Genomic DNA, 27,030 nt, shown 5'->3' with positions numbered 1-27,030 from the left:
TGGAGTTTAGCGGAGAGTTTTGTGATGTACTAATTATCTTGAACTGCATTCATTTTTCCGTCTGACTAGCGTGCAATCAACTCTGGTTAAATACTGGTCGGTATTTTTATTTCAGGTTATTGTTTCTCTAGCTGTGATATAACTAAAAGTCTACCACAAACTACAAGGAGTTCAGTGAGTTGGTTTTGGTTTACGTTTTACTTAGTTATTGCAGCAGAACGAATTTGACGAGTATGAAATTCACAATGAAGGCACCCATTGTTATGTGACGTTTGAGGGGTGACCAATTTGAGTGTAACGGCTATGTGTGTGCTGAGTGTTGGTTATGTCAAGGTTGTATGACAAGATGGATGCCAGCAAGGGGGAGTACTTACCTATGTAAGGTAATTAGCTGGATTTGATTAACATTACTCTGTGAAGAAGATATTTTCTGTGCTACGAATTTATTTTGTTGTTTATTCTAAATAAATGGTTGTGTTTAACATAGGGAGTGTGTGTTGTTACTTAACTACCTCGACACGTAGATTACCATCCTGATCATAACGTTTCATGGCAGGGTTATTTGGTATTATTAAGATATTTATCTTTTATTTCATTAACAAAGAAGATCAACCAGACCCAGCGATGGTGCAGTGGTAGCAGAGTGTGGTTATGATCGGCGTTTGGAATCTCAAAGCCGAGGTACTTTGGTTTGTGCTGTTTTGTTGTTTTTTGTGTTTCAAGATGGATGCTGGAATGGTGGAGTGGCACGCCCTCCGTAAAGATGAGTTGCTATATGAGCTGAGAACACATGGTGCAGAGGTTGACTCAAACGCGGATGTCACTACTCTCCTAGCCAAAGCTAGGGAACCGGGGTTCGTTTCCCAGCAGACTCCGCGGAAATACCCCCAGTACTGTATCGCTAGTGAACTTTTCAAATGTGTAGAAATCGTGGAGTCCTTTTCGGAAATTCTGGAGGAGTTGAGGGTCGATTTTCAGAAGGATCGTTTTAGAAGAATATGGAACAGGGTGATTCACTGGGAATTACGACTGAAAGATATACTCGAGCTTAAGTTGGAAGTTGTAGATAGGGAAAAGTTCGAGAAGGAAATGCAGAGATTGGGGATAGTGAAAATGGAACTAACGAATTTGAAAAAGAGTAGGAGCCAGGAGAGTTCGGTCACGGGTCAGGAGACCACGAGAGAGCAGAAACAGGGTTCAGGGGTGGCCAATGAAGCTCAAATCCCTGTGAAAGTTTCCAATCTCGACAGGAAGAAGGACTACCTTAGCTTGATTTTTTCTAACATGCCTAATCCTTTTGAATCCATTCTGAAGAAAGGGATGGTTTTCTCCGTTAGTAGTATACAGGTAGTCATGCATTTTCTGAGGGTGTTAGTGCAGCTTAAGGGTATATGTAGAGCTTTTCATTTGGATGAGGCCTCGCTATTACATCTAATTTTCCCTTTTGCTAATGGAGTGTTAACTAACAGCATATTGGCGGCCATTGAAGACGAAAAAACCTTGCTAGATTTTCATAAGGGTATCCTGAACGAGTTCATTCCTGACAAGACTCGTCATCTTCTGTTCGGGGAGTATTTCTACCGTAAACAAGGTAACAGTGAGACCCTACTTGAATACGTGGAAGAGTTAAAACTCATCGAAAAGGTTTTTGTAACTGGATTGATGGAAAGACAAATAGTGGATGCGGCATTGTCAGGGGCACGCGATCCCGAGGTCAGGGCTCAGTACCTAAGCGCCACCAGGCCGCAGAATTTCCTTCAGCTCGACGCGTTATGTGTGCGGAATCTAGATAGTGGTGCCCTGGCGGAAACCACCTGGACTAGATCCGTCGTTTTGGGACAGGGCAATAGGTGTTTTGTTTGTAACAAAGCAGGGCATTTTGCCCGTGAATGTAATCTACGGGGTCACGTGGAGCAAAATCAGAGAAAGAATGAAGAAGTCATTTGGGTTGTGTCTCGTGAGATAAGTGTCCCCCGTCGCGGTCAGTGCTCCGTTGCTAGGGCTCAGTTAGGTGGAGAGTTAGTGGAAGTGTTGTTGGACACAGGCAGTGTCGTTTCTTTGGTTAGTTTAGAATTAGCATGGAAGAAGGGATGGGAGATTATCCCCGGGAACATGGTGTTGTTCTCAGCTACTTCCCAGTCTCTTTCGGTCAGTGGTCGTGTCAGTTTGAAAGTTAAGGTTGGACAGGTAGTTTGCGAATTTAGTTTCTGGGTTGTCAAAGGTTTGGTTAACCCCGCCATCTTTGGCGCTGATTTCATGGTGGAGACGGGGCTTATTGTAGACGTCCCACAGGAGGAATTTTATTTTAAACATGCTTCGGAGGTCAAATTCCACTTTGCTAATCGATATAAGGCACCCAAATTGCTTCCAGTTGGGGCATCGGTGGATCTTGTTGCTCATAGGGATGAAGGGGAAAGTCAGGAAGTAGATTCGAGTTCCTTGGGGAAAGATCGGGTTCGCGTTGGTCAGCCGGAACTGAGTGGTTCTCCGATTGTACTTCCGGAGTTGAGTGAAGTTCCCTTGCCGTTTTCAGGAGTTACAAAGTCTCTAAACTACGATCCATATCCCGGAGTCAGTTTGGAACGTTTTCGGGAGGAACAGGATAGGATAACTTGCGAGTTGGGAAAGGATATAACTTGTTATACTGCTAAAAGTTATCGGGAACCGAAGCCAGGGGTTACCAGGGGATTTGTAGCCGCCGTGTCAGTTCCCTGTTTAAAGTTGGGTTTTGTGGCGCCCAAGAAGACTTTCTCCGCGCCCACGATTCTCTGTTTAAGGAAGGGCGGGGTGCGCGGCACCAACCACGCTCTGCTACCACTGCACCATCGCTGGGTCTGGTTGATCTTCTTTGTTAATGAAATAAAAGATAAATATCTTAATAATACCAAATAACCCTGCCATGAAACGTTATGATCAGGATGGTAATCTACGTGTCGAGGTAGTTAAGTAACAACACACACTCCCTATGTTAAACACAACCATTTATTTAGAATAAACAACAAAATAAATTCGTAGCACAGAAAATATCTTCTTCACAGAGTAATGTTAATCAAATCCAGCTAATTACCTTACATAGGTAGGTACTCCCCCTTGCTGGCATCCATCTTGTCATACAACCTTGACATAACCAACATTCAGCACACACATAGCCGTTACACTCAAATTGGTCACCCCTCAAACGTCACATAACAATGGGTGCCTTCATTGTGAATTTCATACTCATCAAATTCGTTCTGCTGCAATAACTAAGTAAAACGTAAACCAAAACCAACTCACTGAACTCCTTGTAGTTTGTGGTAGACTTTTAGTTATATCACAGCTAGAGAAACAATAACCTGAAATAAAAATACCGACCAGTATTTAACCAGAGTTGATTGCACGCTAGTCAGACGGAAAAATGAATGCAGTTCAAGATAATTAGTACATCACAAAACTCTCCGCTAAACTCCACACGAATATCTTCTGTGATACACTTGCAGGTTCCCACAACACGTTGGACTACGCAGCTACTAGTAGACTTATCGAACCCAATTCGATCCCTGGCCTACATAGGAGCTCGTGCCCTTCACAACACATGTTCTACCTCCAAGCCATCCCTCTAGTGTACTAAACTCCACACGAATATCTTCTGCAATACATTCGCAGGTTCCCACAACATGGACTACGCAACTACTAGTAGACTTACCGAACCCATTTCGATCCCTGGCCTACATAGGAGCTCATGTCCTTCGCAACACACGTTCTACCTCCAAGCCATCCCTCTAGCGTACTGACGCCACACGAATAACTGGCTTCACAGGCGAAATACTAAACGGCGTCTCTATCTTAACTAATCGGATAACGTAATGAAAAATACTAAATTCTCCCCAGGGAATCAACCAATCACTCGCCAGCCATAGGCTAGGCCCTTGTTTTCAACCCATCACAGATTACAAGAAAGAACACCATAGACTACCGGAAAACAGGAAGGTGAGAGGAAAGAAGCCATCTACGAGAAGTAAGAAGAACTAGCTCAGAAAGGGAAAAACTACAAGCCATCTATGAAGAGTTAGAATAATTAAAACTAACAGAGAAAAGTATAAAGATAGAAAAATGTAAAAGAAATAGAAAGGAAAAGAAAGACGTGCCGAAATAAAACAGCACACTACAGTTAGTCTTGTCCCCCTTTTTAAAGATAGGTACGATTATGGACTTCTTCCATTGTTCTGATACAATTTCCTTTTCGCAAATAGCAAGTACAACCTTATAAATTTCGTTAGATAATGCGCTTCCACCCTCTTGTATTAATTCTGCTGGAATTTGATCAATACCTGGAGACATAATTTTTCAGATTTTCTATCGCAGTTTCAACTTCAGAAAGTGTGGGTTCGGTTATAAATGGCTCAGCAGTTTGTATTTCAGTTTCGTCCTGATCATTTCTACTTGGCCTATGTATATTTAGTAGTTGCCCGAAATAGTTTTTCCATCTGTTCAGGATTGAATGAGAGTCTGCAGGCAAGTCACCATTCTCATCCTTGATCACGTTTACCCTTGCCTGATATCCATTCTTGAATTCCTTTATAGCCTTATATAAACTTCTTATGTTTTTATTTTTACTATTGTTTCTACCTCATTCAGTTCTTCCTTCAAGTAATCTCTCTTTTTATTCCTAAGTTTTACGATTTGCTTCCCATTTTTTATTGAAATAATTAAGTTATCTCTATTCGCCTCAGCTGGATCCTGTAAGAATTTCAGTTTTGCCTGTTTCCTTCTTTCTACTAATTACCATGCATCAATCTTCATCAAACCACAGTTTCTTTTTCTTAGTTTCATAATAACCTATGCTCTGTTCAGCTGCAATTTTGATATTATCTCGGATATTTTCCCACACACTATTAACATCTAACTCTTCCTAAACTTCTAAGGAACTTGCTAATACGGGCAAACCTATTTGAAATTTCAACCTGATAATGTTGCTTAGTTTCCTCGTCCTTTAATTTCGGAATATTCAATCTTCTAATATTAACTTGTTGCTCTACTCGCTTGGCTACTGATAATCTTTCTCTTAGTTCTCCAATTACCAAATAATGGTCGGAATTACAGTCTGCCCCCCTGAAGGTTCGAATATCTACTATACTAGTATGTCTTCTTGTCCTCTAGGTAGCAGCAAAAATTAAAAAACAAAAAATGTTCAAAGGTACGCTATGGTAAAGGTACAACAGTCTCCCTTACATGATAAACCACACTGTTTCTGCTTCTTATTAACAATTTCATTCTTCCTACACCTAAACTTATTTTCAGACCAATTCACAGTCCCAATATTCCCATAGTTTCTTTAAGCATAATGCTCTGACAACACACCATGAAGTATCAGAAAATTTCATAGAGTGTCTGAATCCCTACAAGTGCACACAAAGTTACAATACTGTACATCCTTCACACCAGTTAAAACTATCCGAACAAGTTATTTCCATAATCTCAAATGAATATGACAAACATACCCATATAAACACAGCACATCCTCTATAACCTTAAAACTCTGACGGACCACCACAATGCTTACACAATCAAGTTTGATCAAACTTACATGTAAACAGTTTTTAAATTTGAGCCGGGTTCTTTGCTTCGTTTTTAGTAAAGTCATTGCTGAGAAAGGAGTTTCACACAGGCAGGTGGTTGAAAAGCAAAGAAGTAATTTAATAGCTTTTTCATGAAGCCTCAGGTATTCTGCTTTGACTTTTATCCAAAACTAGGAAATGCTTAATGTCTTGAAAATGGTTTCAAGTTATATAAGTTTTTAGGCTTTCGTGGTGACTGTGATTAGAATTAGACTTTTTCGTAATCCACCATGTCCTGGAATTTGACATTTCCAATGTTTCAGAACTACATGCAGGTTCCATCATCAGGACAAAAGATAAGACCAGAGAGGATTGTTATACCATGCTAATCCAGATGACTGAGTCCAGTGTGGATGTTCATCACAGAATACTGCCAGTAGTCGAGTATTCAAAGCAGTGTTCTGAATGTAGATGACAGTTGTAATTGCCTATGAAAGATCTTTGTTAAAGTCAGGAGGCAACTTTTTGGATCCCAGTCTTACAAGCAGTCTCTTTAGTACAGAGGCCTACATCGTTTTTTCCACTCGAGCCCTTTACTTTCAATCGCTTCATTTATTGCTTTAAAAATTTCAGTATCTGTAGTTTGAGCTGGCAGTGTACAGTGTAGGCCTGTGGACAAAATATATCATTGTTGTACCTCAAAAATCTGCTATGTGCATTTAAACAGATTTTTCAGGTAAAGAAAAGAACATTATCACTTTCAATTTCTTGATTTTCAAAGATTCTTTCGATATAATTTCAGTAATTACATGAAAAATTATTAAATTATACCGAAATTACCTTTGAAATCAAGGAAATTGAAAGTGATAAGTTATATTTTTTATTATGTTTTCTCCTGAAAAATCTGTTTAAATGAATGTAGCTGATTTTGCAGGTACAGCGACAATGTCTTCCTCCATTTTATCTCACATTCCTAAGCAACCAAAACACTCTTCTTCTTATTTTCATAGGGCAGCTATTAAACTTCTTCCATCACACTCTGTTCTTGGCCAGCGGTTTTATTTGGGACCATTACTTTCCTTCTCTCTCGACTGTGCGCCTCCGAGTTGTTCTCAACCTGCCTCTGCATCAATTTCTGTCTGGATTCCAATCTAAAGCTCTTCTGGTGACATTGCTCTCAGCCTTCCTCAGTGTGTGTCTGATCCAATGCCATTTCCAGTCCTTGATGATGTGGTCTGTGGTAGCTTACTTTGTTGTCCTTGATGGCCTGTGATAGCGCATGGTACGTAGAACCAAGGACCCGGGTTTGACCCTTGGCGCCAGAGCGAATTTTTCTCCTCTAATATTAATTGTTTCCATAACAGACATATTCTGTAGGACCAAAAAAATTATCTTTAGTAAATTCTTCGAACAACAGTGCATATTTCTGTACAGATTACTGTGCACATTACTGTGGAATCCCGGCCATCAAGTCACTCAACTGAGTGCGCTCCTTGTATAATGGCAGTTGACTTAATAAAATGTCAACATGCATGCTCAACTTGGAGTTAGGCTACAAAGGGAAAAACACTGAAGGAGGGGAGTTCTATCCAGTGCTGTGGATTGGACTTCAGAATAGTTCAATGGTGAGAGCGCTTGGTACATAGAACCAAGGACCCGGGTTCGATCCCCGGTGCCGGAGCGAATTTTTCTCCTCTGATATTCATTGTTAAGATGGGCAACTGGACCAGACATTGCCATCTGAATTAACAGCCAAGCAGGGTGTGCCTGCCCATGAACAGGTAGCACTAAAGTACTGTATGTAAGTCAGCTACAAACATGATAAAGTACTCATAGTCGAGAAGCATGGTGTGCTGTGAGTGTGACTAGAATAATTGGGAGTGTCAGCAAGCACCTCTGTAAGTGAGCTCAGATAAAATTATGGCTCTGTAGGTTAATTTATTTAATTAAAATGTTAGTGTTTAGAAGCTAGAAGTTGCGCTCGGGTGCGGGTTCGATTCCCGCTTGGTCTGATTACCTGATTGGGTTTTTTCCGAGGTTTTCTCCAATCTTAGGGCAAATGTCAGGTAATCTTTGGCGAATCCTCGGCCCCATCTCGCCAAGTATCATCTCACTATCACCCAATTCCATCGACGCTAAATAACCTTGTAGTTGATACAGCGTCGTTAAATAACCAAGTAAATAAATAATAATAGAAGCTAGAAAACCATTAATTGAAGAAATTCATACAGAAATTAATTCAGTGGTAGGTATAAGATAGTTGCTATCATTAATACTCCTGTGTAGGTGTTCAAGACATACAATTCATCCATAAAACTTAAGATTGCTGTTATTTACTATTTACCATTTTCAATTAAAAGTTTTTTTCTTCATAAATATATACTGTATCCTGTCGTAACTAGATGTAACTTGATTTGTTTTCTGTTTTGCAGGGTCTGCATAGTCATTCCAATGGAGGTCACGACAGAACATTCAATTCCCTTAGAGATTCTAAATGATCTTGGAAGGTAGGCCTGTGCTTCTGTTCATCCTTTCATATTTCATTAACATTGTTCTTATTTTGAAATATTTAAAAATATTTTCCCTTTTACAGCCGCTTCATCATTAATGTTCCTGTAGAAGAGAGAAAAGATTTGGTGAGAATTTGTTTTCAGATTGAACTTGCACATTGGTATTATCTTGATTTTTATTGTGCAGATGAAAAAGTAGAAAACAAACTTAAACCATGTGGTATGAAAGAATTTACTGCTCACATGTTTCAGGTATGTTTTGAATTCATTTTGTTTAATTTTTCTTTGCATATTCCCACTTAAATTGGAATATTCACTAATTCTGATTTTAACTCGTAGCATATACCATTTTTGATTCCACATTCAAATAATCTTGATGCAATATTGGATCAATGGAAGGAATATAAACAGTCTGTACCAACTTACGGTGCCATACTACTCAATGAAGATCTTTCACAAGTTCTTCTAGTCCAGAGCTACTGGGCTAAATCATCGTGGGGTTTTCCTAAGGGGAAAGTTAATGAGGAAGAAGATCCAATACATTGTGCAGCAAGGGAGGTAATTTTACTTTTACATTACTTACTTATATATAGAATGCAGATATACGTACATATTTGTAGAACTTTATGAAGTATGAAGGTAGGCACTCCTAAAATTCTTTAAAATACTATTGGCCATCTCAAATATCTTTTCTAACTGAGTGTTGAGAAAGAATCACCTGAAAAGGTAAGAAGTAGAGGAATATGGTTCATGCATTTATTATCATGGTCATAGTTGCTATCACCACCATCACCTCCACCTCCATTAATAATAATATATTTGATACCATAAGCTGCCATATTGCATATAGTAGATCAGGGACAGTTCTGGGTTTTTAGACGCTTGCTTGCTAGAGATAATTGGCCACTCTAAACAATGTACATCACGAGTACATTCACAGCTTAACCCAGTGGTTGTCAGCACTCACTGAAATGGGTAACAGCTAAGCAGTACATCGAAATATGCACCCTCGTACAGAAGGGAGAGGTAAAAGCATATCCAGCCAGCAGCCATAGATGCACGATAGGGCAATGTCTTATCCGTGGATAAGAGATGCTAGCCCGAGGGTGCACTGTGCTGATGACCACTGGCTTAACCCAACCCATGGAAGCCTATAATTTGTAATTGACAAAGAAAAATCCATAAAAATTTTTACATATAGTATTTATTTGAAGTTTATAAACATAGAAAATGTAAAAAATGTATCAAACAAAAGCAGTTGTTAAGGTTGGTTCACAATAAAACTAGAATGGAAACGACAACGAGAACGGAAATATTGTTCAAATAAATGTATTTAAATGTGAACATTCACAATTAACGAGAACTTGCCTGGGATTGGGAACATGAAAGTTAATTGTGAATGCTCAAATTTAAATACATTTATTTTAACAATATTTCCGTTCTCGTTTCTGTTCCCGGTTTATTGTGAACCAGCCTTTAGTCAGTACATTAGAACAGTGCTCTTCTTGCTTTCTTATTTGGCAGTTCATCAATAACATCTAATAAGTCTAATTTTTCACACACTCATTTTCTATAGCTTACAATCCTAAATCATTAAACCTTTCTTGAGTTATTGTTGTTCTTAAATATGTTTTAATAACTCTAAGTTTTGAAAAACTCCTTTCACCTGTTGCTACACTCACAGGTAATGTGAGAAAAGTTATCAAAGCTATAAACAGATTAGGAAATTATGACGTCAAATTATTTTGTGTAATGTAGGTCAAGTTTTTTAATGGATCAGTTTCTGAAATGCCATCGTTGCCATTGCTCTAAGTTCTGAATATTATCAGCTCATTGAAGAGCTCAGGACCATCAGCATCATTCATTTTTATTTTGAATATCTAATTCATAATCTGGTAAGAGTTCACTTAAGAGATACAGTATAACCCCTTTAATATGCTTGTCAAGGGATTATGGTCTTAAAGCATTATAAGCGGGATGGTGCTATAGATGGGAAATGATATGATTTATGAAATTGATATCAAATTAGCACATATTAGTTCATGTTTTTTCTTTGTAAAATTCGTATAAATTAAATTATTAATAATTATTTTAAAATTGTATATTAAATTTGCACACCTACTAAAATCAGCTCTGTTGCAGATAATCGAAACAGAGTATTGAATTAAGACTTGTGTTATTTGTTAAAAAGCAAGATACATTTATTACTACCGTAATGAAAACCATCATAATTTCAATACAAGACGCAAATCAGATCTCAATCTACTACATGTTAGTCTCAGCTGTTATAAGAAAAAACAAAGAGTTCGTCTTCATATATTATGGTCTTCAATACACTGCCCAGTTACCTTAAAGGTTTGAAAGGCCAAGAGAAAAGTTTAGAAGAGAATTAGAAAAATTTTTCAATGTTCATACCTTCTACTCAACTGATGAATTGTTTATGCTTGTAAATTGAATTAATATGCTTATTATGTATTATGCAGGGTATTATAAAACAAAAGCATTCAGTACTTTGAGAGGTGGTAGTATTCATCAAAACAAGAAAACAAAGTCTGATAAACATGGGTCCTAAAATTAATATCTTCTGAGATACGAGTACTTGTTCATCAACATCATAGGAGATGCTCAATTTGATTTACTTCCATTGTAACACATCTTAGGTTACTCACACCTTGTTACCCTTTTGTTTTCTGCATTTCCAATGTGATATTGTATACTGAATAAGAAACAAGCAAAAAGCTCACTTTAGTAGATGTGCTGTTGTTACTATACTAATTTAAAAACCCTTGTTTCGTAAAAAATTTAATTTTAGGACCTATGTTTATTGACTGAAAGGTCCGGGGTTCGATCCCAGGTGGTGACAGGATTTTTTCTCGTTGCCAAATTTTCAGAACAGCCCAGAGGTTCACTCAATCTCCTATAAAATTGAGAACCGGGTCTTTCCCAGGGGTAAAAGGCAGTCAGCGTGGTGCCGACTACACCACCTCATTCTAGTGCCGAGGTCATGGGAAGCATGGGGCTCCACCTCCATGCCCCCCAAGTGCCTTCATGGCATATTAGGGGGATACCTTTACCTTTCACCTGTGTTTATTAGACTTCTTTTCTTGTTTTGAAGAATATTACCGCCTCTCAGAATATTGAATGTTATCTTTTAAATGGAAATCAAATCAATGGCTTTTTCAAAACACGCTATGAAATGTTTCATATAAAACAGTTTTTATCTTGAAAAGGAAGCAAAAACGAGCAAAATTGTTTTTAACTATTTTATTTGAAATATCTCAAACAATAACCCCCCTTAAATTAATGACATTACTTACGATTCAGCCTGTATAGCCTATTTATCTTTGTTTTTTAATTACAGTACTTTTTATTCCACGTGGTTTAGATCTATGTTAGTGGATCATGTTTATTAAATAAGTTGGCCTTTTAAAAAAGTAAATCTACTCTTTATTGTCACTTGCCAAGTGAAAAGAAAGGGATAGTGGAAGTTTCGAGGTTTGTTATTTGCTGTTGAATTTATTAGTGTTTATTTGCTATTGTAGAAACGGTCAAAATACATTCTAATCACGAAATGGCATATAGCGTATATGCACTTCATGTTGTTGTTGGCCAATGCTCAAGACTTGAATTTACTTAATTTTCTTGTGAGCGTCCCAGTAGTATGTTGCAAGTTGGGTTGATATGTTAGCCTCTATCTTTTTAATTGCTGTGCACCTCATTAGATAATTTTTATTCATTGCAGAGTTTGGATCCTCACAAATAGTACACTGGAATGATAGATATAGACCTATGTTTATCCTATGTAAATGAGCAATCAGACAGTCATGGCCAGTTGTTAGTCGAAAGATTGCAACTGATTTATTTTTTGGTAAATTTGGGAAGATTCTAGTCTTTTAATAAAACGTTTCAGGGTTTATCTTTACTGTTATCGTGAAGTTCTTCTTTGAATTTTGCCTGGAATATATAGTTGATCCATAATTTTACATTATGAAAGGGAACATTTGTTAGGGAACTCTGTTTAATTTTTGTTCCTTTCTTTGCCAAGGAGTCTGCTATCTCGTTTACTTTAATTTCACAATGGAAAGGTATCCATTGATTTTTTTTATTTGATTTGTAAGTAAGATTTTGAAGAATTTTAATAGTATTCTGAATTTAATTAATTTGTAGGTTCAATTAATGTAATTACTTGTAGCGTTGGTTTGGAGTCGCTCAAAATCACCACCTTGTTAAAAAATTTTATGTGACTGGAATTGTCTAAGAGCTGTCCCTATTGCTTCCACTTCACAATCAAAGTGTATGTTCCACTTTCCAAGAGATATATAAAAACTGAACAATTTACTGTAAATTCCAGCACCTGCATTTCCATTTTTATCTATAAGTGGTCCATCTGTGTAAATATGAATCCATTCTAGTTCAGAGTATCTTGTTTGAATAGTTTCCAAAGCTATTGCTATTAATACAGTTGGGTTTGCATCTCGTTTATATGGGATATTTTGTGTTGTGTAATTCAAATTCAACTCTAATTGTAAAATGTGATATTGGATGATTTAAAAGTGGGAGTAAATTATTTGTAAGTTCTAAATCATATTTCTTTTGAAGTTCTTTAACTTAAAAAAAAGCCTTTTTGGGATTCAGTATAATTTTTTTATCTACCGTAATCTCACTAGAGGTTTTGATTTATCTAGAGAAAATCAAAACTCGAGTGGGATTTAGCTGACTATTACATGAGTAGAAGAAAGTATATAAAGATTAGAAGAAATAAAGGACTCTAATACAATAAAATATCAATTGACTTACTAAAGTATGTACTAAACTGCTTTAAAATGTATTATTGTACCATCTCATCATTAAAAATAGTCTGCTATAGTCCCGTCACTCTAATTTCCGGCAGCCACTCACATTGCAGGTTGGCTGCATTTAAACGTGTGCGTCTTGTGATTCGCTGATTCATTTCTTAATGCTCGATAAATACTTAATATAATCACCTGCCATTTTAGCTCTTCAGTTGGCGTTCGCAGAAAGCACACGAAGACATTATTTGCCGCTCAATTATTTGCTGAATTACATTGCGTTTGATTTATTATCATAGGAGTTACGACATGATAATGTTTAACGGTGTTGCAAATAGATTCCTCGTATGGTAACTTGGCAACGTAAGAACAAAAATGGCGAATGATACTACCTACCTAGACTTTATAGAGCTTTCACTTTCTAAGACGTAAGCAAAGAGGCGGAGTCACACCGGAAATAACAGCGTCGGGACTATAGATGGTAGTACTGGTAGTGTGTTATGATTAGCTGTTCTCTTGTTACCAGTTGTGTCAACTACATAATCGTCATTGAACTCTATGGACGATTACTAGTCAAGAAGGCTTTGTTGATTCAGTTTCATTTTTATTAAAATAGTTGCATTTCACTTCTTCCACTTCCATTCAGTTGTATATTAAACAATCTCTTATATGTGACTATCCATAATCTCATAAAGCAGAAGCTATAACATAACCAAAATAATATAAACAAGATAAATGATAGAACAGTTTTAATTAAGAATGATGAAATAAACATGAATCATTTTAAAAGGTATAATTATTGCAAGTATAATGTTGGCAAAGAAAGAAACAAATGCTAGGGAGATGATAAAAACAAACAAATGCTACGGAGGTGATAAAAATTGTAGGATAAGCAGTCGTGATAGGTTGAAATACATCATTCCATACTGTTTTATTGGTCAAAAGTAGTATGATGTAGTAGAAGTGTATTAGTCGTGATAATAGTTATTGTTTGGCAGGAACATTCCACAGAAACTGACATTACATTCAGACACATGTATGAACTTATTAGATATACTAAAACAAGGAACAAAGAAACTTTTTTGGCTTATTTATTGCATTTAGGAACATTCTTTATGGCAGTAACCAGTAATCAGGAATATAATTAATTTATTTGTGATTTATTGGTGAAATACACATATATGCCTAGTTATATTAGCAATTGAAGTCCTACCATAAATTTGGAATACAGAAATTAAAATACAGCCTTTGGCATATTATTTCAAGAGGATATTTATTGAAAACAACAATCCATGAACAAAACTAAATGACTATGTATTTATCAACACTGGAGTTAATTATTCAATATTGTGTTACATTCTCTACTGCATTACGGCAAGCCCTTAATATTGCTTGCATTGCAGCAAGCCCTTATCCTTCTTGGCATACTGTTAATAAGATCATCATTGAATTGTTGGTTCAGTCTATCCCATTCTTGAATGGATGCATCTCTGAGTTCTGCCAGGGTGCCTGGAGGGTTTCTGTGATGCCTTACTGCAGATTTTAGGTGATCCCAGGCATGTTCAATAGGATTCATGTCTTCTGAGTTCACAGACCACTCCAACCTCATAATGCCAACTTCGCTAATGTATTCTTCTACAAAATGACTTCAGCATGCTCGGGCATTATCATCTTGTACAATGAAGTTATCATCATACTGTTGGCGGAAGGGTTCAACAATGGGTTCCAGGATGGATCCTCTATACTGGACTCCAGCCATATAGTCATATTTCCATTGGCAGACACAAGTACTGTCTTTTGACCATAACAGATACCACCCCCATATGGGACACGAACTACATGTTGAAGATGAGCTGCTTGACCAGATTCTCTCCACACACATTGACGACGACAATCAGGTGATAAACAGATCCACATTTCATCAGGAAACAGTACCTGGAGCCAATCATCTAAAGACCATCCGCTAGTTGCCCTCAATAGTGTAGTTGGTATAGCGCTGGCCTTCTAGAGGTTGCAGGTTCGATCCCGGCTGAAGTCGATGGCATTTAAGTGTGTTTAAATGCGACAGACTCATGTCAGTAGATCTACTGGTATGTAAAAGAACTCCTGCAGGACAAAATCCCGGCACACTGGCAATGCTGATATAACCTCTGCAGTAGCAAGCATTGTTAAATAAACCATATTTATACCATCCGCTATGATTTCTTGCCTATTAGTACTGTACCTCGTATGCCATTGTGCAGGAGTCATCTTCAATGTCATCCAAGGACGTCTTGAGCACAGATTTGCATGATGAAGACAGTTTCTTATTGTCTGTGTACAAATGCGCCTTCTAGTAGCATCTGAAAGCCGTTGGTAAAGTTTTGTTGCATTCTGCAGTGGATTCCTATGAACCATCAACATGAGATAGCAGTCTTCGTGAGCTCTAGTTGACCTTGGATGTCTCCTTCGTGGCCTATCCTCAACATTTCCAGTTTCTTGAAACCTTTTACATGTCAGATCGTCACTATGGGATCTTCCGACTTCAAGAGCAAGTTCTTTCATACTTAGACATTGTTGACTCATGATAACAATTCTGTGCCTTTTAAAAGGAGAAATAGGCTCCCATATTGCCCTATTCAATGCCATTTCGAAAAATAATCTGCTTGACACCATTATATTCTAAGAAAATTTAATTTGCCTGTAGGTCTACAGTTTGTAGCTAAGCAATAAACTACGCAATAACAGCGTATAATGCTGAAACAGTTGAATTACTGGAGCTGATTTGTTTTAGCAAAGGTCTTACTACTGATATATCCCTATAATATTATCTTTGACCAAAGCCTTAATAGAAAATTCTAGTGGTGCAATAGTAATATGCGTTACAAGAGTGGTATGCTGAAGTTTTCATGTTCGAGGAAAAGTTTGAAAAAGCGAAACGTAGTTGAGCTTTTTTAATTTCCGAGAATTGAAAGAAAACATACCACTCATGTATCATACATTATTTTGTGCGAAGATTGTTTATTACATACCTGAAAGAGGAATTTCTAATTAGTTGCAATGAAATCTCCATCTTGGTTCCTGTTCAATGACGGCAAATTTACAAAACAAAAATATCTATCTTCAACATTGTTGCTTTAAAATGTTTTCTGTGTTCATTATACTCCAGCAGGCCATGATATACGTGTCTTTTTTTTCCCCCAGTCTATAAATGTGAACTTAAAACAAACGGCTTCCTTAATGTTACATGCATCACGAATGCAGTAACTTTAGTGGAGTTGTAGAGTTTACTTAATTTTTGCAAATATTTAAAAACAATAATTAACAGTGCAATTTAGGTGAAATTGCAGTGGTAAGTTTCCAATTTATAATTATTACTATATTGAACGTCTCTAAAAATAATATGTTAAAAACCTAAAGCAGTAAAATCAATATGTCACTTAAGCGGTAAGAAGAGGGAAATTGTTATGTGTGTTACGTTGGTAATACTGAATGTGGAATTTTAAACTTACCGCAGATTGGTTTTGTGCGGAAACCAAGCAAATACGCACGATCTCGCACAAAACTTATTTTGATGTGTGTAGTTATTGTAACTCATGTTACAAAAAAAAAATACATTCCAAGCAAAGATCTCTCTGAAAGTAAAAGCATTACATGTTTCCATTTTTATCAGTATTACTGTTTAATATAATATAGTCATTTCTTTGAACTATGGATAACAAAAAGAGGAATAAAAGAAAATCATTTTTAAGAAATGCTAGTAACTCACGTTACTTTTGTCCCAAAGTGTAAATTTGTGACCATTATATTTTGTTACAGGAATTCATAAATCTTAGTGCATGCGTCTGCACACGCTTTTTTACTTTATAACTGTTGAAAGATTTTATATTTTTATGTTCAAGGAAGCCACCACAGTGTTCTAGAGGCTAGACTTCTGAGTTTATAATCTTGTGGACCTGGGTTCGATCCCCAGTGTACTCCCAATTTATACCGTTGGGCAAACTTGTGGTTCAGGTAACACAAGGGTTTTCTTTGGGAGCTCCATTTCCCTTGTGGTATCCCCACAAATTTCCATCTTCATCTCCTCTTGCTGCGGGTGTAGCGTAGACCAGCCTTCTATGGCGCAACCTGGGTAATGACTCTGTCGGTTAATTGGTCCATATCACTGGCTTCATATGGGTGAATGACAGACAGTCAAGTACCCACCATTAGTAAAAAAGAAAAAAATGTTCATTGTTGTTTATGTTTTAAATGCAGAATAAGTGTATGTTAATAAGTCATTTTGGTTTTTTTTGTAAATCATCTCGTGACCTTCCTCAGCTCCTTACAGGACGCCCCCCCCCTACCCACTTTGGGAACCGCTGCTGTAGACAATCCTGGGTAGATTCATTTACTTAGATTCTCTACATGCCATTTTAGTGTCTCTGCTTCCTATTATTTCGGTGATCTATTTGTCATAAGGACCCAAATGTTTTTGTATTTACTTGTAACGGGTTCTGAGGTTGGAGTGGTGTGGATTCGAAGCAGTGGTAGGAGTTCTGATAATGAAGTGACAGATGCTGCAGTCAGAGATACTTCTCTGAATGGCATCGTGGGATATTGGCACATGAAGTGATAAAAAATAATAAATTGCTTAACCCAGATGTTCCTGAATTATTTTTTTCTTTGAAATTTCGAAAGATAGTGTGTATATTGTTCATAGTGATCCTTAGTAATGGACAAGTATGTTTTTTTAAGTAATAACCTTCCTAGGTTTTGCAGAAAAGTGCGTCCTTCTGGAAGGACATCACGATAATATGACTACAATTTCATAAGAAATGTGAAGAATGATTGTTCGTAATAGACAAGCGAATTTCAGCAGTGCGTACCAGAAGATTATACTCATGGTCCTCCAAAAACATGAGAAATACTAAAAATAACATTCAGGGGCCTAATTATGTTAAAACTATAGATATCATTGCGCACAATTACATTTATTGGTATTTATTTAGGAATGATAATATGTTGGAATATCACAAAACAATTGAGAACATGCAGACGTAAGTAAATATCGCAAAGTATAGCATGAATTAGCTGTGGATATCCAGTCATTCATGCTTATCACTAATCCAGTGACCATGTTTTTTTACTAATCCAGTAAATAATGTTCTTTCAGCAATCATTTCACTTGATGTGAAAAGACACAAAACAGCTGACATGAAGGGGCAGATCACACTTGAGGCACATTGTGGTTGCTTTTTTCTGGTATATCCTGCATTTCAGTTGCTTCTTCTTATGCATATGAATGTCCACTGACATATCTGAAACGTAGTGGTCCCATCCATCATACCAGGATTCAATTTTCGATACCTTGGAAGGCCTACCTTTGCTGGTGAGAACCTATTTGTTTGATTCCAGAATAGCTGTAGAAACTCGTCTCTGAAAAGACAGATGATCTATATTCTCTTCATTACGCCTGTACAAAAGCCAGGTGTTCTGTTCAGCGATATCTATGAGATGAGCAATGATTGGGAAGTACCATTTCTTCTCTCTGATTGACGTCCGATAGAGAGACACGTTCTGGTCCCCGCGATCAATGCCTCCCATATGAGTGTTGTATGACTCAAAAAGACGAGGTTGAGGCACAGCTATCCCTAGTTTCTTCTCTCTTGAAAAGCGCTCAACATGTCTCAGAGGAAAAATTTCCCTAGGTCATCGTTATCACACACATGCCAGTTCATCATGATGAAGTCGAATCTGTCTCTCGATATTGCATTTGACACAAGTTCATTGTGACTGTCTTGTTCCCCTTGCCAATACATTCTTCTTCTGGGAACTGCTACATAACCACTAAGCAGGAGTACAGCTAGAAACACCATCATTTCATTTTCAGAGCAGTCTCCTACTCTGTTCCTCTTTGCCGCGTACTGATTGGTATAAGTGACCATCATGTTTATTTTTATTTTTATTTTATTGGGTTATTTTACGACATCTAGGTTATTTAGCGTCTGAATGAAATGAAGATGATAATGCCGGTGAAATGAGTCCGGGGTCCAGCACCGAAAGTTACCCAGCATTTGCTCGTATTGGGTTGAGGGAAAACCCCGGAAAAAACCTCAACCAGGTAACTTACCCCGACCGGGATTCGAACCCGGGCCACCTGGTTTCGCAGCCAGATGCGCTGACTGTCCATCATGTTTAGAATTTCTTCATTGAAAAATTGTGTGAAGTATTCTAATGGACTTCTACCGGGTTTGAGTGGTACTTCACACATTAGAGGCCATTCCGTGCTTGGAAGAGTTGAGTCTTCATTTTCAGGTTCCTCTGTAGTTTCTCTCTCGGCAGCCTGTGTCCCAGTAATACCTTCCTTGTTTGTGCAGAGTTGGAGGGGCCATTGTAGAACTGGTGCTTGGGAGTGTTGAGCCAGCTTTTACAGGTTCCCCTCTATCTTTTTTCTTGGTAGCCTTTGTCCCAGTAATGTCTCCTTTGTTTGTCTCCAGGGCTGTAGAGGGTGTTGTAGATCTTGTCCTTCTAAATTCTTACTAAATAGCGGAGATGGACCAAGTAACAGTTCAGAGGGCAATCCTATGTCATATGATTCCTCACATACATTGTTGATAGCCATGTCAGTTACAAACACATCGGCATTCAGCTGTCTTGCAGGTAAATTATCTATACATGGGTTGTCTTCTGCACCCGAATCCTCATCAGTCAAATCATTTTCATTTAGAGGTGGCAAAAGTGCGACATCTACACCACTGTTTGAAATAGTTTCACTACTGTCCATGATTTCCAGAAGTTCATGCAGTGTAATTTTTTCTCCTGGAAACACAAAGAAAATACCATATTATCCTGACGTCCTTCCAGAAGGACGCTAAAAAATATAACGTTATTACTAATCATGAATGTATGTTCATGCAAATATAACATAAGTGTATTGAAAGCCCTAAACTTTGAGATATTGCACCATAAATTTAAAAAAAATAATCCGTTAATTACAGTAAATATAATTACCCATTTATAACAAGGTCAGTCAAATCATCCATCGCTGCTGAAGTCCAACATTCAGGTCTAAATTTCTCGCTCACAACTGACGGTTAACTTGCAGCTGCTGTGCAGTCGTCAACAATGGACATTCAAAAGGCGCGTGACTAACAATAGTAACATTTGGAGCCTAATATTAATTATTACGTCATTATTTCTTAAGCCATGCATTCCGTCCTTCTGGAAGGACGTCAGGAACATCTGGGTTAAGAAATCTCTTCAGTGGTAATGGGAGGAGGAATGATCTGTACAAGATGGAAATAGGTTGTATAGAATAAAGAATATGTTCAACATTGAGATTCATCTATAAGAGTGTCACATGATGAAGAACTGACACCTGATTGAAGATTGGCCACTGCTGTCTGTAAAACAGATACTTTTTAAGTTGCTTATCTTCCATGAGTGTGTGTTACATGTCATGTTTCTGTGACTGTGACATAGCTTACTACATTGTTTTAAGTATAATGATGATCATTGACAAAATGAAATGTGCTTGACACCGAATAAAGTTCTTGGTAATGATTTTAATTTTGTAATTGCTGTTTTGAAATGTTAGGAAGCACAGTTGTACACAAGGAAATGTAAGTTTTAAAACAATATTAAATCACATCACATATATAAAAACATTAAATAATTAAGGGTTTACTTTTTTCATTATTTGTTTAGTTATAGGTACCTTTTCCATGCATTGATTTATTTTATTTTATTTTAAGTTTCCATCATCACCTTTGTACTTAAACCAAATAAGCTTTTCAAAATGAACATGTGTAATGTGAATCTCCTAGAATGACTTCTGTACTCTTAACCTTACTTTAGGCACTCCAGTTTGCAGAATGCCATTAGTCGCGATGAGTTTGTCAGACTCATGCTATTGTTTCTTATCATGTTGGTAATATATTTTTATTTAGAGGAAATATGTTATTGTGAATATTACATGTGTACAGGAGAAGCATGACAAAATGTATTTTCTTCCAAATTAGACTTTAAATAAGAAATAAACACAATATAATATATAATATTTCCCATATAAAGAGTACACAATAGTAACAGTGAATGAACTTGACAATAAATCAGAGGCACTGATATTTCTTTCTTCTGCATTGTCCATGAGAAGATATCTTTCGAAAAGTATTTTTGCATGTTCATTGGCAAAATTCACTAAAGATTTTGAAACTGTACGGTATTTGATTGGTTTTGATGATATACAGGTGAAAACCACAATGGCGTGAAATGCTGGTAGCTGTTTTCTGACAGTAACATTTTAACTGAGAGAATAATGTGTGTTACTGATAGTTGTGTGTGTTGGGCACGCCTGTGGTCCAGATAACATAGGGCTTTCCTCCAGGAGCTCTAGTTCTCCTGTGGCATCCTAATAAATCTCCATCATTATCTCATCGCGGATGCAGAGTAGACCGGCCACCTATGGTGCACCTGGGCAACGACTCTTTTGGTAAATTGGTCTACACAACTCATCACATGGGTGCGATGAACAGTCAAGGATCCACTATTAGTATAAAAAAAAAAGTTATATTTGTTCATAAAAATTGTGAATATTTCTGTCACAGCAGGAATTTTATCTTTTTTTTTTTTGTGACGCTTTTGCCTTAGGGCTTCATTGTCAAAATCAATATATTTTACCAGGAATTGGGATTTTTTTTCAGACATTGTCACTGTAAAAATATTGGCACCAAATTCATATGTTGTTCAGGTGTCGCGAATGTTCTGGTGTTCACAGTGGATATTCCTGCAAGGTACAATAAATCCAAAAAAAATGCTGTCATTTCATTTACATCTGTCAGTCTGGTATCTTTCACAAATAAATTTGTATATTAGAGTGTCTATGAAAGTATTAGTATTTTCACTTTCAAATCAAATATATTTGCACTAACAAAAAATCAGAATAGACTGTATCAAAGAGACAGCTGCAAGTTTTATGCATGAAAACGTCTCTCAGAATGAGATGTTCAATGTAAGATATTCGCTGCTTATACACTTGCTCTCATTTGTACTGCATATGCCTCGACATTGTGAATTTTCTCTCTTCACTCAGATTCACTCACCAATTTTTATAATTTAACTTGTTGACTGCTGATTATTGCTCAATTTTGTGTGTAGCCTGGTTCGTTACGAATCGTTTGACACCACTGCTGATGTTCTATCGTTTCACATTCACCTGTTACACTGCTTCAGCTGCCACACGACCCACCAATTCTTTGTGCCTCAATTTCCCTCCTTCCGTGTATCACAGATGACGCCACCCTCTCTAAATCAAGATCATGTAAGATATGTTGATCCTTTGTCTGTCAATCGGGCACTGTTTACTTCAATGGAATAGGTCATGTAGTTTAGAAATGATAGGGGTGACAAAACTTACCTGATAATGTGCAGGTCGACTTTCTGGGATAACACCCCAGCACTGGACCAAACTTACAAACTTATAAACGCGTTCTTAGCAGTCTGTATTACACCAGGTAGTTTTGTCAAAATATTATAAGGTTCGTGTCTGTTGATTTTCATAGTGATTTCTATTATTTCATTCTGTCTTTACCTACGAATAAAAAATCTTGAAACTGTCAGTAGAATCATCACTATAATAATAATAAGACCTTTGGGGAGGCCGAGACGTAGATGGGAGGATAATATTAAAATGGATTTGAGGGAGGTGGGATATGATGATAGAGACTGGATTAATCTTGCACAGGATAGGGACCGATGGCGGGCTTATGTGAGGGCGGCAATGAACCTTCGGGTTCCTTAAAAGCCATTTGTAAGTAAGTAAGTAATAATAATAATAATAACAATAACAATAATAATAGTACATCGTGTATTATGGGTCCCTATCACCACGGCATGGCGTGTCCTCAGGTTGCGGATAGAAGAGACGGCCTCCAGATAGCTGCCAATATATTGAATAAGCAGTCATAGACAGCCGATAAGGGATGGTCCTCTAGCTTGGGGGTTGGGCGAAGGGCTAACAACCCATTACCGTAAAAAACAGCTTGTTACGGATCCATACAATAAGACTCGGAATGAGACTGATCCTCTGGCACGACCACAGCGAAGGAATAAGTTTATGAGGTTTGGTACTTGGAACATAATTGTCTTTATAGAACAGGAGGGGTAACTTTAGTAGCAAAAGAACTAGCTAGATATAAAACAGACTTCGTGGGAGTAAAAGAGGTTAGGTTAGATGGGAATGGCATATCACAAATAGGAGATTACTTGTAATATGAGGAAGGAAACAATAATCACCAATTAGGAACAGGATTCTTTGTTCATAAAAGAATAAAATCAACAGTAAAAAAGGTCGAATTTATCAGTGACAGTTTATCATATTTAGTACTTAAGGTTAGATGGTGCGATATCGTAGTTATAAATGTTCACGCCACTACAGAAGAGAAAGACGACCATATAAAGGTTAGCGTCTGTAAGGAATTAGAACATAGTTTTGATCAATTATCTAGATATCACATGAAAATTTTATTGGAGGATTCCAGTGCTAAAGTGGGACAGGAGGATATTTTTAAATCAACTATTGGAAAAGAGAGCCTACACTTAACTAGAAATGGCAATGAAATATTAGGTTAGTCAACTTTGCCACATCAAAAAATTTAATTCTCAAAAGTACAACATTCCCCCATAAGGATATACATAAATAGTAGCATGTATGGACAAATCCAAAAATGCATATAGAGTGTTAGTTGGGAGACTGGAGGAAAAGAAACCTTTGGGGAGGCCGAGACGTAGATGGGAGGCTAATGTTAAAATGGATTTGAGGGAGGTGGGATATGATGATAGAGACTGGTTTAATCTTGCACAGGATAGGGACCAATGGTGGGCTTATGTGAGGGCGGCAATGAACCTGCGGGTTCCTTAAAAGCCATTTGTAAGTAAGTATTAATAATACAACTTCATTACCTACATCTAAATCTACAGTTCGTGATTCAACTTTATCTTCAGAATCAGACTCAGTCATCAGTTTATTGGAAGTTGTCATCAACATGTACCGGTAAGGCATCATCTTCAAAAATAAGACGCACTTCCTTCAAATTCTCTGATTTATGAATGTCTTATTGTCTCTACTCTTATTCAATAAGTAACAAAAAAACATACAGTAAAACTGCAGTTGCATCAAACAAGAAAGACCAATCTAATGTGACGTAAATAAACTGAACAATCGTCTTTGCAGTGGCACATCTATATCTTGACTTGTCGCATGGGATCTGTATTTCCCAAATGACACATCAAATGTCGTCAGTCACACGTGTGAAGTTATTACTAGAGTGATCAGGTTGCCACTTCAGCATAACTTTAACAAAGATGTGTTGTAAGATATCCTAAATAGATGAGAACATAGGACCACCCATTAGTAAAATATTAAACAAAATAAGAGAGATCCATGTGCGATTAATAGAAGGTTAACTATGTTACTAGAACATACTCTTTATCAGGAAATCAGGAGTCGGAGTCTAAAATCTTTTAAATACACTGTACTTAGAAATGTTTTTATTGAACAGAACTAGATTCTTGTGGAAGTTTCTAAATAGTCTTAAATGACCAAGTTATTATTTTTTTCTTCTCTCTCTTCCTTTTTTTTTTCCTCCTTTTTTATTATCTTGATATATTACTTAATCATTTGTTTCTGTATGCTATTTAGTACGATTTTGCTATTCAACTTTTTATGTCTTGTAACTCACATGTATTCTCCTATTAGTATATCAACTATGTATTATATCTCAAGTGAATTAATCATCGAATTTATCTCGAACAATTTATGTCTTATAAATTGTATATATTCCCCTTATGTTATGTAACTGATTTTGATTATATGTAATTTTCTATTTAATTTTATATTCTCCTTATAGTATGTAACTGATCTTTACTATTTGTAATTTTCTACTATATTTTATGTAATCTCTAAGGTATCTTCGTTTGTGTTGTTTTGTAATCTATTACATAAGTATTTCAAGTATATTATTGAAACCTGGTTGAGTGAAAGAGAAGGTCTTATGGCTTTAACTCTGCCAGGCAAAATAAAACTACTACTACTACTACACTCTCATGTTATGTAGCACTGTGACAATGCTGTTGCCACAGTAACATAAAAGAAATGTGTAATGTGCTGGGCAGATCAAATATTGTAACTTTCTCTTTCCTAGCCTTCACAGTAGCTGTCAGATGTCAGAGCTATTCTTTCAGCTGCTTAATTATAACCACCTTGTAATATTTTGTTCTTGTATGATTACTTGTACAGGTATTGGAGGAGACCGGTTTTGATATCAGCAAGATGATTGACAAGAATGAATATATTGAATCAACAATTAATGAACAAGTTGTACGTCTGTATATCATAACTGGGATTCAGCATGACACGAAGTTCCAGCCTCGAACACGTAATGAGATTAAGAGCATTGAATGGTTCACAATTGCTGATCTCCCTTCGAATAAGAAGGATATGACTCCAAAGGCTAAATATGGTGTTGGACCAAATGCATTCTTTATGGTTGTGCCATTTATGAAGTGAGTTGCATCTTGTCATTTACAGAATGAAACATAAATGTTATGCTTTCTTTTAGGATAGATGTCTAGAATGCTTTATTGTTTTTTATTACATCCATGTTTTTTTGGACATAGAGAAGAGTTTTTATGTCGTTTTATTAGGAAACAGTAGAAGCAGTAATAGTTTTATTTTCTCATTAAACTAAGTACTGATAAAACTAAAATAATGGCTTTCTGTACCAAACAAAATATGTATTCATCCAATCATTCATAGTTTTCTGCCCAAGGGCAGACCCAGCGTTCTCCGATCTTCCTCCTATTCCTCCTTCCCCTTCATCTCTGCTTACACTCTATATATACCTTAATGTTATCCAACATCTGATATCTTTCTCTGTCTCAAACATTTTTCTCTGCTCACCATTCCTACCAGTGCACAGTGATCTGAAAGAGTAAAATTCCTTTAGTAAATATTTTTTATAAATTCATGCATATAATATTATAACTGACTATTTCAACATATTTAGAGCTTATTAAGCAAGAATTACTTGTTTTTTTTTTTTAGTTGGTTATTTAACGACGCTGTATCAACTACGAGGTTATTTAGGATCGATGAGATGGGTGATAGTGAGATGGTATTTGGCGAGATGAGGCTGAGGATTCACCATAGATTACCTGCCATTCACCTTACGGTTGGGAAAGACCCAAGCAGGGATCGAACCTGCACCCAAGCTCAAGCTGGAAATTTAAAGTTTAGTAATAGTTTATCTCTATTAAAATAAATATTTTAATACAAATAATGTTATTAAATATATTAGAATGCCTTAAAACTCATTCCACGTCACTGTTTTCATCTTCGAAGTAGCTTTATTGTCAGTTCTGGAAGAAAAATCTAGGGACATCCATCTCAAATAGCGACTCTTTAAGAAGGTGAACTGCATCAGATGGAAGAGATTTTTCAGATTTTCTTGGCAGTTTTCAAGTGATGTGATGATTGGATCAGAAGTCAACATCAGTCTTAAAAAATGTTTTCGTTTGTAACAACCCTTGAGATTTTTCTTGAATAGCTTTCACGAAAGAATTTAATATCCTTATTTCTGGCCTCTTGACCCTCTTCTGACATCTCTCTAATCGGGAGAAGTGCAGCAGAAATGTCAGAGGCCCCATGAAAAAGAATCATATGTACATATGAGGACACATAATACCAATGATATTTTTCTACAAAAAGTTTTGTAGCAGTTAAGACATACTCATTGAAAGTTGATTCATTTATGCTGTATCCACAATAAATAGTGATCAAATGACACCAAAGCATTTCACAGCATCTTTTCAACACCAGTGACAGCAGCAGCAAATGAAGTGTCTGAGAAAAATCGCCTTGCAATGTTGCCATTGTTAGTAGCACCTGTCTTTTTTTTTACACAAATGTGATAAGACAAATGGAGAACACATTCCAGCAATCTTATCTGCACATGAAGTGTTAATAAATCCAATTGGAGTGTGTTTACGTCAATGGGTCTTTTAGTAACTTCTTCTAAGTTTTTCATTAGCTTCGTCATAGCTGTGCAAATATAACTTGATTGTGTTGAGTGTGAGTGTTTGTGATTGCACTGTATACTTTCCCGTCTATCACTGTCATAACCAGAATGTGTTTTACTTTAATGTTAACACCATCATTTATGCCAATGTCTGTGG

The 27,030-nt window shown here is 36.8% G+C and overlaps 1 protein-coding gene across 3 annotated transcripts in view; it reads left to right on the top strand.

Annotated features, from left to right (window-relative positions):
* The window catches only part of DCP2 (decapping protein 2), a 111,716-nt gene that overhangs the window by 5,569 nt on the left and 79,117 nt on the right, over positions 1-27,030 (top strand). For all 3 annotated transcript variants that reach the window (XM_069826418.1, XM_069826420.1, XM_069826419.1), the window contains exons 2-5: positions 7,970-8,044; positions 8,131-8,299; positions 8,387-8,605; positions 25,094-25,359. In XM_069826418.1, the coding sequence (XP_069682519.1) occupies positions 7,989-8,044; positions 8,131-8,299; positions 8,387-8,605; positions 25,094-25,359 (710 nt within the window). In that variant the 5' untranslated portion in view covers positions 7,970-7,988. The remainder of the gene's footprint in view (positions 1-7,969; positions 8,045-8,130; positions 8,300-8,386; positions 8,606-25,093; positions 25,360-27,030) is intronic.

The sequence above is a fragment of the Periplaneta americana genome, chromosome 5 (assembly GCF_040183065.1).
Source record: "Periplaneta americana isolate PAMFEO1 chromosome 5, P.americana_PAMFEO1_priV1, whole genome shotgun sequence".
NCBI lineage: Eukaryota > Metazoa > Arthropoda > Insecta > Blattodea > Blattidae > Periplaneta > Periplaneta americana.
The sequence above is the reverse complement of the archived record's forward strand: the minus strand, read 5'-3'. Positions and strand labels throughout refer to the sequence as shown.